Source organism: Nannospalax galili, unplaced genomic scaffold (assembly GCF_000622305.1).
Source record: "Nannospalax galili isolate Female #2095 unplaced genomic scaffold, S.galili_v1.0 scaffold521, whole genome shotgun sequence".
Lineage (NCBI taxonomy): Eukaryota > Metazoa > Chordata > Mammalia > Rodentia > Spalacidae > Nannospalax > Nannospalax galili.
In genome coordinates, this window is record NW_008344634.1 from 496765 (window position 1) to 512398 (window position 15634).

Below are 15634 nucleotides of genomic sequence, written 5' to 3' on the forward strand. Positions count from 1 at the left end.
CTTGGGAGGAGCTCCTGGCTCCTTTCTTTTACAAGTTCCATCTGTGTGAAGATAAGTCAAAGGTCTTGCTCAACCATGTCTAGCTTCACTTGCAAGCATGAATGAGATGTTTCCTCTGAGTTGACCCTCCTGTTTGTAGACTGAACACTGGTTCAACTCTATTTGGTGGGGTCTCTATGGCCTTCCTGAACAAGAGGACACTCACCATAGTTACAGGACATTTTGAGAGATGTTCCATAGTCCCCTGGAACTTAGTCGACCTTGGAGGGCAAGGGGCAAAACTGTCCTTTAAGTCCCTCTGACCACATTAGTATAGGCCTCAAACTATGGCTGTTAAACATCCAATAAGTTTCCACCAGTCTGGTACTTTTAATTATTATGTACTATGTAGATAAGGGTTGGGTAAAAAACCAAATATTCTCAGATAAACCTTGACTAGATACATATTTTGTTCCTTAAACTAGCTAACTAAACTGTGACCATAGACATTTTAAGGTTATGTGTATATTATTTTTGTCTCATCCTTTATATATCATAACAAACCTAAACAGACCTCATCACTTGCTTAGGCTTTCTCCTTTATTCTATTTTTAATATTTCCTGGCTTTTATTCCATGCTTTCTGTAAGACTGCTACAGAAAGGGTCAAAAGAAATTAGGAGGTTGTTTTATTTTCCTCGGTTTAGCCAAAGCATGTCAGACTGTTTCTTTGTTTCTTGCTTTTTTTTAAAAAAAAAACAATTTTGATTTTCTAATTGCCCCTTTGAAAGCGGGGGTGGGAGAACTACAAGTCCAAGCTAATCTGGGACCATGCTGCGGCCCAGTGGGTAGGACTGGTCTCTTCCAGATAGCTGGCGAATCCTCTTCCCCGCCCCTCTTGCTTCTTCTTCCAGAGAAGCAAGCACCTGGACAGAGGAGGTGGGGACGGAGGAGGTGGGGTGCATGTGAAAGAACACGCTGTCCTTGAGTCCTCTAGCTGCTTGGTGGACCAGAGCGAGCCCTTGGGAGAGGCCCTGGGAACTGTGGAGGGGATGGGTGGTGCGTGTTTAGGAGCAGCGGAGCCATTTTCAAGACCTGACTATGGAGAAGTGCACAAATGCTTAGTGGAACCCAAGAAGGACCAGCATCTACGCAAGAGAAACTACTGTCAGTATGGTTCCTACCGTGTCCAGTTCCCATCGGGCCCCATCCCTCCTCAGTTTGCTTTTCACTACTAACGGCCTAGGTGAGTGTGCCTTCTTTCTTTCCTTGACAGAAACAGAATCCCACACACATACTGTTTGGTTTCTGGCTTCTCTCACTCAACATTAGGTTTGTCAGGTTTATCAAAATGGAGTCTATGCTTTGGGTCTTATGGGACTGATAATTAATGGAAGTAAAGTTACAAGAGAGTCTGAAACTGGATAAAGACTGTAGGTAGGAGTCTTGCTTCTCACAGGAAAAGAGATAATCACAGCCTGCAAGGGGGAAAGTTTTAAGAATCATAAATCCATTTCACATTGATATCCCTAAGCTAATTCTGTTAAGAGAAAGTGGTCATTTAAATCTTGTTTTTTATGCTAGAACAGGTTACTTATACAGGTCAAGTCTCTCTTATGTGGAATTCTTGGAACCAGAAGTGTCTTAGATTTCAGATTTTTTTCTCAGAGTTGGGAATATTTGCATATACATAATGAGATATCTTGGGGGAGGGGATCCTGGCTTAAACTCTATATTCATTTATATGATTTCATATGACATTTTAAAATAACTTTAGCCATGAATCAAATTTGCACAGTGTGGACTTTTCCATTTGTGGTGTTCCAAAAGTTTTGGATTTTGGAGTTATTTAGGATTTCCATTTTTGGATTAGAAAAGTTCAACCTGTAGTTCTTCAGGTAACTGGGTTTGACTAGTCGTTGTTATAACAGAGTTACCGAGCCACACTGAGGATTTGCTTCTTTCATCTCTCAGAGTGCTGAGCTGTTAGTGGTCGGTAAATATTGTCCTCTGTATCCCAGTGTCTGAAGCTTACCTTCCAAGGACCGAGATGGAGATGTACAAGAGCGAAACGAAGGCTGACTAACTCGGAAATATATGTACACGTTATCACGTTATTTCTAGCTCATTCAAATGAATGTCTGAAATCTCAGAATATTCCCCTCACTAGCTTTTTTGTTGTTATTGTTGTCTAACTTAACAGTTTTATGCAGTTGGTCTTTATACTCAGACAGGGTTAGAAATGCTAAACTGTTCACTGAGTGAAACATTCATATTCTAAATTTTTACTTATTTATTTTTTAATCTGGACCCGGTGTTACAGACAGCTGTTCGCTGCCATGTGGGTGCTGAGAATCAAACCTTGGCCCTCTGGAAGAACAGCAAGTGTTCCTAACTTCTGAGCCAGCTCTCCAGCCCCAACATTCATATTTTTTAAAGAGTGGTATTAAACAATGATGCAAAAAAAAAGTGAAAATGAAAAGGAAGCTAAATGAGCAGTGTCCTGGAATTCACTTTTTACTGTCATGGTGGTTAGTGATCCAAGGTTCATATGATGCAAACTGTATGTAAAACTAATGAAAATTCTTGGTTAATCTGATTTAACCAAACTTCATGTTTGTTATCACAGTTTCCCTTCTGTTTTACTGTTATGGAATGCAGTAATGTTTGGTTCTTCTATGCTATGGGGTACAGTTAGTTTCTATTGGAGAAACTTGTCTGAATGTGTTCATTTGTGTGTCCTCAAGAACCAAGGTGATGCAAGTTCACCTATGATATGTCTCCCCAACTTTACTGGTGTTCTTACAACCTCAATCCAACAAATTTCCCCATTTCTTCTGCAAATCATTTTACCTCAATTCTAGTCATTTCCTGGAAACCCCAAGAGGAAAAAAAGGGGGTGATATAGTGAGTAACACTTCCTCTGTAAGTAAATACCTTCCAGCTTTTAACCAAGTTATAAATAAGTGGAGACACATAAGCACAGTGTATGTTTGTAGTAAACCCTTTTTATTTTTTTCTTAATTATAAAAGCATTATACATTCACACTAGGAGCACAGATAACAAATGATTCTGTTTTCCTCTTTTTAAAGAAATAGTTTCTTGGAACGAATTGTGACTAGAAATATTACAAGAACAATACAAAGAATCCCCATTTCCCTTTGCCAGAGACTCTGATTCATGTTTATCTAATTGTTCCAATAATGTCCTTCAAAACAAAAGTATCCTACTCAAGGCCAACAACTACTTTTAGTTTGTTGTCCCTCTCCTCACTTCAGTCTGGAACAGTTCCTCAGTTCTTCCTGTAACCAGTTCCAGGTCAATTGGTTTATAGAATGCTCTCCCACCTCCTGGTGCGAGTTGGTGCACAGTTCCCTCCTAAGGGTCAGGTTATGCTTTTTGGTCATGAAGAGCACAGAAAACAATAGGGTGTTCTTCACGTCGTGTTCTCCCTGATGGCATACGTTCTGACTCATTGCATCAGGTCAGATGGCACACAGTGCCAATTCGTTCCATCATGCTTATGGGTATGTTTTAATTTGATCACTTGGGCTGTGCAAGGTGGTTTCTATAACTTTCTTCCACTATAATATTACTCCTGTTCCCTTCATAATTAGTAATTATGGTATGGGGTGATAATTTGCACCTGGCCCTATTACATCTGCATTATCTGTTAGGAAGAAGCACATTCTCTTCTTCATGTATGCATTATTTACATTAGCAAGGACGTATGGGCTCCTGTTTTGTTTAATAGCATATATTTTCTTACTCTCATTCTCTATTTTGATGCTCAAATTGTCCCACATTTAACCAGAAGAAGCCCCCTTGAGTCACCAGAATTGTAGTTTTGATATTTCCTGTCTTTCTTTGAAAAAGTCTTCCCTTTATAGCAAGATGTTTGGGGTTAAATTTATGTACACTTTCCATATAAATTTATTTTTATGTCTAGATACACTGAAAATCATGTTTTCATATCAATGGCTCCAGTATCAACCCAATCCTGTGGAGTTCATTGTCCCCCATTTTGTAACTCAAAGGATCAGAGAAGATGCATCGGGTTTTTATGATGATAAAAGTGGACTGTTGAAAAGCATGGAGCTTTGATTTTCATTCACCAGCAAAGCACAGTGTTTCTTTGAAGCATTGTAGTTTTTCAACTCCACGTAGTTCCATTTCTGCTAGGATTTTGTTTTTACCACACTTGTAGATATGGGAAACCTGAGTTCTTGCCATTATTGAGATCAATTACAAGAGGTTGGTCAGAGGAGCCCTTTGGGTTAAACCCATTCTATTTGGTACATAAAAAGCATAGCCACCATTCAAGAAAAAAGGCGTACAGATTTTGAAAACTGGAACTGGCTGGTTTCCAAATCAAATGATTGTCCTTTGGTTATTTTTCACAGAGTGTTGCTTCTCAAATGCCTATAGAAGCTGGCTAGTGTTGGTTGCAGAGAAAAAATTCCAGGAAAAAATGCGTTAAAAAGTAGTTTGGAGGCTGTTCTTTAGAGAGATGCCCTACCATTAATGGATCATAAATGGCCTTGAGCCCCTAACACTGTGGATATATTTGATTGACCTTCTGAGAGGCCAAAACACTTGCCAAATAGTAGATTACTATATCTGTTTTACAGGCAAGGAAACTGAAGTTCAAATGCATTTGGCAAGCATTTTGCTTCTGGCAGAGAGTGGTCAAAGTAGAACTTGAACCCAGGCAGCCTGGTTCCACTGGCCCCATACGCTGCCTTCACATTAGTCTTCCCAAAACAAAACTGCTTAAGGGTAACTTTTGGAGGATAATATAACCTGTAAAGGACATTGTACATTAAAATAGATAGACTTCATTATCAAAAGAATCAGAGACAATTGTCTACAAAATTCAGGAAAATATTTTCCCTCACCCCCTTCCCATTCCCTCTCCCTCCTCCTTCCTTCCTCATCCCTTCGATTTTCAGTCCTGCTTTTTTCCTCCCTCCCTCCCTCCCTCCCTTCCTTCTTTCCTTCTTGAAACCCGGGGCTTTATACATGCTACACAAGTGCTTTTCCACTGAGCCACAGCATACTCTCTTTTCTCTTATTTCTTTGAGTCTACCTTATAGTGCACAGGCTTTGAATTTGGGGGTACGGATGTAGGTGGTGTGGAGATGAGGAAAATGCTATGCTCACTAACCTGCTTTGTTCTTTACTTGACCTTATTTAGAACTATCACGACCAAGCACTAGGCTCTATTTATTTGAACAAAATTTAGTCCTTGTTAAAACTCTCCTTGAAAAGCCAGAGTGATCCACTGTGCCTAGCTCCTTATTAGACAAGGAAACTTGATGCAAGGCATCACTAAGGTCCCCTTTCCTTCCTCAAACCTCCCTTCTGTGGGTGGACAGCATGAACAAGTGCAGGAAAAAGTCTCCAGCCTTTACTCTGAGCTTGATTTGTGTTTCAGACTGCTGGGCTGATCGATCCCCACTTCATGAAGCTGCGGCCCAGGGGCGCTTGTTGGCACTTAAAACTTTAATTGCACAAGTAAGTAAACTGAAGACTTGATTTTTTGTGCTCCCGCTATAACCTGGTATCATCCTTTATTAGCTTCAACTGTAGTTTGCCTCTCTTGGGTCTCAGTACCGCCTTTCAAGTATCTGTATCTTCTTTACACCTCACCACATCTTCCTCTTGCCTCTGCTTTCCCCAGGAACTGCCTCATTTTCTGCCCAGTTCTTCTCTCTCTTTTGAGCCCTGCACTTCCTGATAGGAAGATTTCCTCTGATGGACAGCGAAGCAGAGACTGAAATTTATGTTATAGTAACTCACCGCATGTTTTTTCCAGTATGCATTAGTGACAATGGCCTTGAAGTTGCATTTGTCAGCTGTTGCTGTGGAATGAATCACCTCAAAGCATTGTGGCCCAAACCAACAAACACTTAGCATCTTGAAGTTTCTATGGGTTCAGGGAGCAGGCAGCCAAGTGACCGCCAGGTTGTTCCATGTCTCATGGAGGTGGAGGCAGGGTAATCTGTTTTTACACTCAGTCACGTGGTTATTGGCAAATCTCAATTCCTTTTCAAATGAGCTCCTCCAGAGGACTGTGTTATGAGGTAGCAGCTGGCTTTCTTCAGAGAGAGTGCCTAAGGAGAAAGCCAAGGGTTTTTGAAAAGCTTAATCTTGGGGCTGGAGAGATGGTTCAGTGGTTAAGAGTACTTGCTGCTCTTGTGAGAGGACCAGACTTCAGTTCCCAGCACCCACAGTTGGATAGTTAGCTCTATAGGTTCTAACACCCTCTTCTGAACTCCAGTGGCACCTGCATTCACATGCACAGACCCCCTTCATGTACATATAATTAAAATAATTTTTAAAAATCTTTCAAAACTAAAATCAAAGCCTAATCTCTGAAGTGACTTCTCTTTTCCCACATTCCACTCATTTGATGTGAGTAGATAAGTGCCATTCACATTGAAGAAGAAAGCATTGTAAATGTGAGGCAGTTTTAGGGACTGAGTGAGCATCAGTGGGTACCATCTGAGATGCCTACCCCAGTGAGGCACATTTCTAGACTAGTCACTAAACTACGTCAATAATCAGATAAATGTTATGTCTTAAGGAAGATTTAATAAAGTCTTACCCACTAAGAGTACTACATTTGTATTGCTGATTTTATCCCTCAAGTGTTAAATGAGCATCCTAGCAAAGGTTGAGGAAATAAATGAGCCCACATACTCCATTTGCTTTATTTATTTATTTTTTTGGACTCTACATGTATACAGAGGAAGTGAGTCACTACGCCTTTTCTTGCCCCATGTCCTCAATATCACCCAACTGTTTTCAAGTTTCCTATTCTTGGATTTAAAGACCTGCTGGAGTTGGTTCCCTCCTTCCACCTGAGGAGGCTGGGGATGGAAGTCAGGTCATCAGACTTTTGGCACATTACACCATGTGCTAAATGTGAGTAAATCATTAAACCACTGTAAGTAAATATGAGAGTAAAGCATTAACCCAAGGTTCAGGGATTTTCTTGGTCCAGTCATACTGACACGGACAGCTGGAGAGCGTCAAGTCTTATACATAATTTGTATTTTCTGCCTGTCTATTTTCTTGTATACAATTGAGGTGATTTACTCTGGATGATCCTTCAGGCCTGTCCAGCACGACGTCAGCGAGTCTGTGTGCATTGTAAATTTATTTCTAGCACAATGCTGCCATCTTGTGGACTGCACTGTTTTAAGTCTTTTTTTCTTTCCTGTTCTTCCTCCTTTCCCTTTCCTTTTCCTTTTCTTTCCTTTCCTTCGATTTCTTCCTTTTCTTTTTTCACTGGGCATCAATTTTTCATTTCTTAAAAGGAAATCATATATGGGGAAGAGAAAAGGAAAGGGAAAAGAATAGATATTTCTAACTGTATTAGATACCCAATTGGAAATATGTAGCTCAACCTTAAAACATGGCTTCTTAAACACTCTCCACTGAATATCCCTTTTGCCAGAAAATTGTTTTACACAAGTCTGTGTGTGTATACATAAATATAATATAAAATATATAGTGTATGCACAATATATACACAAATTAAACATTTACTCTTTAAAAACCTCAAAGAAACATACCTCAAAAGAATTCTTTCATGTACATGTAATTTACCATTTATTAAACATGAAATCAGATTTGCCAAGTTATGAAGTGGGTGTGCTTGTTTTGCTTTATATAGAAAATCTTTGTTGAATATTTGATAATAACAGACAGCATCAGTAATTTGATTTTATACTCACATATAAGTATATATTATGTACACATTTTGAGTTTATAATTGTAGAAATAAATATTTAATCATAAATGGCAGAAGAACATTAGGGACATTTCAGAAATTGTCAGAAACTTTGTCCTAATAGTTATCCAAAAGTAACTGAATGATTTTTTTATGAAACTCAAGCCAGTACCTCAGATAACATCTTAAAAAAACAAATATTCTAATACAATCCAAAGATATACTAATTTGATCATTACAAGCTCAGAAATAACAGTAAAAAATATCAGAGGTCTTTTCTGTAATTTAACCATTATGTTTGATAGTATAACAAAAATGTATGTATGTATGCATGTATGTATTTATGTATGTATGTATGTATGTATGTATGTATGTATGAAAAATAAAACACTGCAATTCATGGGGCTGGAGCGATGGCACAATGGTTAAGAGCACTGACTGCTCTTGCAGAGGACCTGGTTCCATTCCCAGCACCCACATGGCGGCTATGAACCATCTTTAACTCCAGTTCCAGGAGAATCCAAAGCCCTCTTCTGACCTCCACGGTGTTGCAATGGGCAGGAACAGCAGCAGGGTGCTGGAGCTCAGAGATGAAGGGAATGAAAGTGGATCTGGAACAAAACATTGACTCCTGGTTTTAAGAGTAGAAATTTCAGGAGGCTGGAGAGATGGTTCAGTGGTTAAGAGCATTGGCTGCTCTTGCGGAGGACCCTGTCAACTAGCAACCATCAATAACTCCATGTCCAGGGGATGAGACACCCTCTTCGGACCTCCGCAGGCATTGCACAACAAGAATGCACCTACTTACATGCAGGCAATGCACTCATACACATAAAACAAAAATAATTAAAAAAAATTTTTTTAAAGTAGAAAGTTCAGTAGAACTGGACCTGGTGTCTCGTGCTTATAATTCCAGTGTTTCAGAGGCTGAGGCAAGAGGATTACTGCAAGTCTGATGTAAGTCTGGGTTGCATAGTGAGTTCCAAGCCAGCCTGGGATACAGCATAAGGCTTTGTCTCAAAACACCCCCTTGGGATTCTTTTGTTCAATGAATTTCTTGGCTCTGGTTGAATTAAATTGATTGAAAAGAGAACCAAGCTGTTATATAGCCATAATTCCAGGAACCAGGAAGCTGGAGCAGGAGGATCAGATCCTGAGTTCAAGATGTAATGAATCTGTCATGTTTCTGGCATCCATCAGTGGTGGTACATCATGAAGCTTCACTGTATCCTTGGTTCTGGACACACATGTGCACTTCACACTGTGCATAGTGTCAGACCACACAACACCAACAAACACTGTCAGAAACACTGCAGGTCACTTTGAGACTATTATGTTATGAATTGCAGCGTTTTAAAAAAATATTTTATTATTTTGTATGAGTGTATTGCCTGCATATATGTGAGTGCCTGTCTGGATTCACAGCCAGAACCCTATGGCTCTCCTTTCTTCTGTCTCCTATCCTGCTGCTGTCGACCTTTTATTCTGCTACTTCCTGCATACTTCTAGCAAGTGGCTAATCTCTTAGCTCCAGAAGCTCTACGGCCTTATAGGTGCCTCATTTCCCTAGAAGACTTGTATTCCCTGTTTGGAAATTAAGACTCTTTCATTGGCCTAGTCCAGCTATCCTTCCTGCATTTCCCCCATCTCGTACTTCCCCTGAAGGGCTCCTCCTGATTGCAAAATCACCAACACTCCAGCACTGTCTCCACCACACTTCCCTATCACTTCCTGTATTTGTGTATTTGTGTCCCCTGCCCCTGAAATGGCACACTCATTCTTTGTCTTCTCAGTTTGAAAGTTTTTACACTTAAACCTTAGCTAAATACTACCTTATACGGGAAGGTGTATTTTTAAATTTTATTTATTATTTTTATTTTATGTGTTTGAGTGTGCCGCCTGCCTGAGTACAGGTAAACCTGTGTGGTGCTATGTTGGTAGAGGTCAGAAGAGTAAGAATCCCTTGGAACTGGAGTTACAGATGGTTGTTAACTGCCATGTCGGTGCTGGGAATCAAACCCGGGTCCTCTGCAAAAGCAGACAGTGTTCTTACGTGCTGAGCCAACTCTCCAATCTGGAAAAGTGTATTTTTTAGATAGGGTTTCACTATGAAGCCCTGGCTGGCCTGGAACTCACTATGCAGACCAGGCACCTCTCCAATCTGGAAAAGTGTATTTTTTTAGATAGGGTTGGTTTCACTATGAAGCCCTGGCTGGCCTGGAACTCACTATGCAGACCAGGCTCAAAGCTCTGCCTGCCTTGGCCTCCTGAGTGCTGGAATTAAAGGTACGTACCTAATGAACTTATTTTCCCCTATTCCATAAACCAGACTTTTAAGACACTCCATATTCCCAAGTGAAATTTCAACATGCTTCCTTTCTGCCTTCCTGGAAGGGTCTTGGAGGAGGGAGACCCATGTCATGAAGTCTGAAGACTCAGGTCCTAGCACATGACCTGACCAAGAATACTGAGTAAACATTTGTTGAGAAAATGACTCTGAGGTCCTCATGCTATGCTGAGATTCTCCTAGTCATGGCCTCTGCTTCTCTCTCTCTGGTATTCATATTACATGCCCAGATGTGTAAATCAGAAACCTGCTGAACAACATTGTTGGCCCTGCTATGGTTGATGCAACATTTAACTCTCTTTTCTCCAAATTGTAGGGTGTCAATGTGAATCTTGTGACAATTAACCGGGTCTCCTCTCTCCATGAGGCGTGCCTTGGCGGTCACGTGGCCTGTGCTAAAGCCTTGCTGGAAAATGGTGCGAATGTGAGTATTGCTCCTGCCTGTGTGGGTTTGCCTGCCCAGGTGTATTGGCTAACACCTAAAGAGACATTACCTTCCAGGGTGCTTACTCACTGTGCAACGGAAAAGTCTAGTTCCATTTATGTGTCTATTCCTTTGTGTGCATTAGTCCTCTCTGTTCTGCTTATGCCCTTATTTGTGAGCATTTAGATGTGGTCATTCACATCTTTTAAAACTGTGATGCACACTTAAAAATTATTTTTCGATAAAACTTAAAAACAAATTTTAACATGACAATGAAAAACACTTTAATTCAATTCCCCAAATCATTTTAATTGTATAAAACCATCAAAACAAATGAGGTTTCAACAAATAATGCATTACAAACAGTTTCTTTTCTGTTGCTGTGATAACATAGTCTGACAAAAGCAACTTAAGACAGAAAGGTTTTACTTTGCTACAAGTTCCAAGTTATAGTCCATCAGGGAAGTTACAGTTGCAGGAGCTTGAAGCAGGTGGTCATGATATGTTCAAAATTTGATGAGAGCAATAAATGTATGCATGCTAGTGCTCAGCTCACTTTCTCCACTTTTATACAGCCCAGGGTAACCTGCTTAGGGAATGGGGCCACCTATAGTGAGCAGATCTTCCCACCTCAATTAAGGAAATCAAGATAATCCCTGGGCCGGAGAAATGGCTCAGCAATTAAGAGCATGTAGTGCTCTCACAGAGGACTTAAGTTTGGTTCCCAGCATCCACATCAGGTGGCTTACAACTGACTGCAACTCCAGGTCTGGGGATCTGGTACCCTCTCCTGACCTCCTTGGGCACCCGTACTCACACATGCACAATCCCCACCCTTATAATCAAAAATCAACTAAATCTTTTTAAAAAGGTATTTTCCACATGCATGCCCAGATGTACATCTCCCAGATGATTCTAACTTGTGTCAAGTTGGAAATTAGTCCTAACTGTTACACAACCATAACTTAAACTTTATCTTACTTTTAGCACAGGCCATAATTTTTTTCAGAGAATAGTGAGACTGCTTATAATTATCACAACTTCTGAAAATCTCAGTGACACTGTATTTAGTTCCCAGGTAATGTTTTGTTACCAATTTCATTGTTTAAGTTAGTACTTGCACTCTTTTATGAACTGCAAGATCTTTAAATGCTTGATGATGATTATATTTTCACATTTCAGTTGGGTTTCTACATGGAGAATTTAGTATGAAAGTCTTTGGGACACAGACTTTTCCAGTGCCCTCCTGGTTATTGCAACGTTTCTGTTAGGTGCCTCTCTAAGTTACCACTTAGCTAGCTCATGCATAATGATGCAGGCCAGGTGGCGTGAAAGCCATTTCCCTTAAAACTATATGTCTGGAGTCACAAGCTGATTGCTAGTGGGAAATAGTAAACATTTCTCTCCTCCTCGCAGCAGAATGTTTGTGGGTAATAAAGAGAAGAATATGGAAATGGGCCCTCGTTTTGGATGGTTTTTACAAGGAAGCACCAGTTAAGTGCTACATTAACATTAGTAGTTATATCAGAACGAAGAAAGGGAAAGGAAGAAGTGGGTCACTGGACAGTCCCCACAACTGGCAGACCCATCAAACTCAGTACGTCTCAAATATGTGTATCATGTTCTTCCCTCTGGACTTGCTTCTCATCTTTGCTTCAAGTTTCAGAGATGGGATAAAACACGTTTGTGGTCTTACAAGCCTGGGGATCATCTTTCCCCTGCCAGCGCCCCATCTAATTAATTCTAATTTTGCTTCCTGTTCTTCAGATTTATGTTCTTCTTTCTCCTTCTGCCATAGTGATTTCAAGCATTTATTACTGCACCCAAAATATCTTTTTTTGTGTGTTTTTCTTCCATGATAAAATACAACTTAATCAAGAAGACGTTGGGGCTGGAGAGATGGCTCAGTGGTTAAGAGCACCAGCTGCTCTTGCAGAGGACCCGGGTTCAGATCCCAGTACCCACATGGCAGCTAACAACTGTCCATAACTCTAGTTCCAGGGGATCCAATGCCCTCTTCTGACCTCTGCGGCATTGCACGATACATTTGCACTTACATACATGCCGGCAAGGCACTCATATACATAAAGTAAAAATAAAATAACAAAGAAGAGCGAATTGGCTTGTCTTTGCTTTTAAAACATCAGCACCTAGTAGGTGCTCAGCAAATGTTTGCTGACATGAACTGCAATAGAAAATTATAGGAAATGAAATAAGGACTTCCAGATGAAGGGCGAGGATGGTACTTAGAAAAAACTCAAACAAGTTCCATCAATGTTTTTTTTTTAGCAAAAATAAGGATAAGTCAGAAATCTCTAGCATATGAATTTATACACATTTTTTCATGATTTTGTGTCTGTCATCTTAGCATTTCAATTTTATCATGTAATGGAGTTATTGTACTGGAGGTCTGGGGACAATATGGTTTTGTTTCCAAAGCAAGGTAATTTAGAATCCTGATTATTGCAGTAATATCAAAACCCTATTGTGATGCGATGTTTCAGTGGTATCATAGCCTCCCTACCACAATGGATAGAGACCTTGGCTCTTTCTAGTCTATTCTTGATATTTGTGATCTTTTCAATGTGACTGGATTGAGACATGCTGAGGAGATTAGTAAAGGACACCTCTTGGTATATCTGTGAGGGTGGTTTTAGAAAGGACTAGCTATGAAAGGAAGACTTATCCATTGACTTAGAGCCTGGATGGAGTAAACTGGGAAAATGCAGAAAGCTATCCAGCTCTGGCATTCTCTCTCTGTTTCCTGGCTGCCATGACGTGAGCTTCTCTGGTCTGACAAACCTTCCCTGACACGATGGAGGGGAACCCTCTGAAGCTGTGAAACAAAATAAATGCTTCCTCCTTCAAAATTGTTTTGTTTTTAATATTTTATTCATTATTTTTATTTTATGTGTGTGAGTGTAATGTCAGCACGTAGGTAAGTGCACCCTTGTTATGCAATGCCGGTGGAGGTCAGAAGAAAGTGTTGGATCCCCTGGAACTGGAGTTACAGACAGTTGTTACTCACCATGTGGGTGCTGTGAATCAAACCTGGGTCTTCTGCAAGAACAATCAGTGCTCTTAACTGCTGAGCCACCTCTCCAGTCCCTAAAATTGCTTCTTTCAGGTATTTGTCACAGTTTCAGAAAAACCTGGATAATACAATCATCAATGATACCTTCCAGCCTTTCTGATTCTCATGTGACTCCCACATTCTTAGAAGGTATAAAGGATGGCTAGATCTGCTGGGTTGATGGCTATTTTTGATCACTATTTAGGAGTCCCAACTGTTACATACAATTTGTGTGATTATAGAAAATCAGGAAGAAAATTTGTGGCAAGAAAGACTCGAGAACTGTGGGAGATCTGCCAAAGAAATTTTTGCAAACACAGAATTGTGGAGCTTAAGCTACCTGTTCTTTCTAGTGCCTTTGGTTCCTTGCTGTGCTTGATCACAACTTGGACTGCCTGAGCTCCACATTAGTGGAAAATGGAGAGAATTTCAGCAAGTGTTCAGTCTGTGATTACCAGGCACCAAGCAATAGTCTTAAGTGTTTAACATAGAATAACTCACTTGAGCTATCAATGACCTCATGACATTTTATAATTCAGTACAGTGTAGAGCTCCCCTAGTCATTCTGCAGCTTGGGGAATTTCCCCAGGCACACACATAGGGACACACATTTGATTCAAATGATCCAATAAATTCTCTGAGTTTTGTTTTCTCCATCATTAGGTCAATGGAGTGACGGTTAATGGGGCCACACCCCTCTTCAATGCTTGCTGTAGTGGTAGTGCTGCATGTGTCAATGTGCTATTGGAGTTTGGAGCCAAGGTCCAGCTTGAGGTATACCTGGCTTCACCTATCCATGAAGCAGTGAAAAGAGGTAAGTGAACTGCTCCAGTGCACATAAAACATTGGTGGTCTTATGGGTCTTATTGCAATCCACATGAGTCAATGGTCTAGTGCTGGCCCAGAGTTTTCCACCTATAGGCATGTGCCAAGACATTTGGCAAACATCCTCATTATTAAAACTTCTTGAGGCTATTTAAATATAATTTGAACTAGGCTCAGTCTCTGATTCTGCTAAAAAAAGAAAAAGACAAAAATTATTCAAAACTATTTAGCAGATACCTTGTATCTGTCAGGTACATTTGATCTTCATGAATACTTCCATATCTGTCTAATTCTAAACCTCTATAAGCAAGTTGGCTCATAATCTGAATCAATATCTTGACATACTGGTATTATCGTCTAGGTATGATACTTAGGTGAATACACAGTTTGAATCCACAAAATCCTGTGCATATTGTAATACATGTTTACCCTTAATTTGTGAGACACAGGGCAGGTTTATATAGGATGAAGTTTACTTTTATGTTATCTCTAAAGCAAAAGTTGGTTAAACTAATTAGTGGCGATAAGACTTTTGAGGAAACATTTAAATTGTTTCCAAGCTTCCATCCATACCCTAGAAGCATTCCCTCAGACACAATTACTTGGTATATAACAAATTATTTTTGTCTCTTCATTGGTTAAACTGTCTACAGAGAATGCTTGCTCACCAGTGAATTCATAAGCTTCTTTAGATATATGATATACTTGAAACTTTTGGTTCACTGTCACGGATATCTTCCAGTCCAACCAAAATAAGCTTGTTAGTTCTCTTTTCCACCTATGGGTGAAGAAGAGAATGGGAGCTTAGAAATGGAGAGGTGAACCCTGGTGGATGAACTTGCACTGAGAGACATCTTGGGATACTAACTTTACATAAGAAGCCTTAATACAAGTGACGGAATGTATGAACTCCAGTGGGGGGGCATGGGAGAGTGCCAAAGGGGAAAGGGGTATAAAGTTGACTTTATATATGAAATACACAAAATTTCAATTAATAAAATTTTAAAAAAAGAAACGGACAGGAAATAGCAGTGAGAATTGGATTTGACCACTGGCTTTTCCAAGGAAGAGTAGGGGTCATTTACCCTTCTGGCTCTTGCAGCCTCCATTTGTAAAATGATGGCTTCATTCTAAAGGGTGAATTCAACTGTGTTCCTCAGAATCTGAGTTTAATTGGAGTTACTTCAGGGACTAAAAAAAAAAAAATCAAAGAATGTCCCTGGAGGACACATTTTCATGCTTCTT

At 40.0% G+C, this 15634-nt stretch overlaps 1 protein-coding gene across 1 annotated transcript in view; it reads left to right on the plus strand.

Annotated features, from left to right (window-relative positions):
• The window catches only part of Asb11 (ankyrin repeat and SOCS box containing 11), a 31825-nt gene that overhangs the window by 10519 nt on the left and 5672 nt on the right, over positions 1–15634 (plus strand). The window contains exons 2-4 of the mRNA XM_008840883.2: positions 5417–5496; positions 10384–10491; positions 14228–14378. Coding sequence (XP_008839105.1) covers positions 5417–5496; positions 10384–10491; positions 14228–14378 — 339 coding nt within the window. The remainder of the gene's footprint in view (positions 1–5416; positions 5497–10383; positions 10492–14227; positions 14379–15634) is intronic.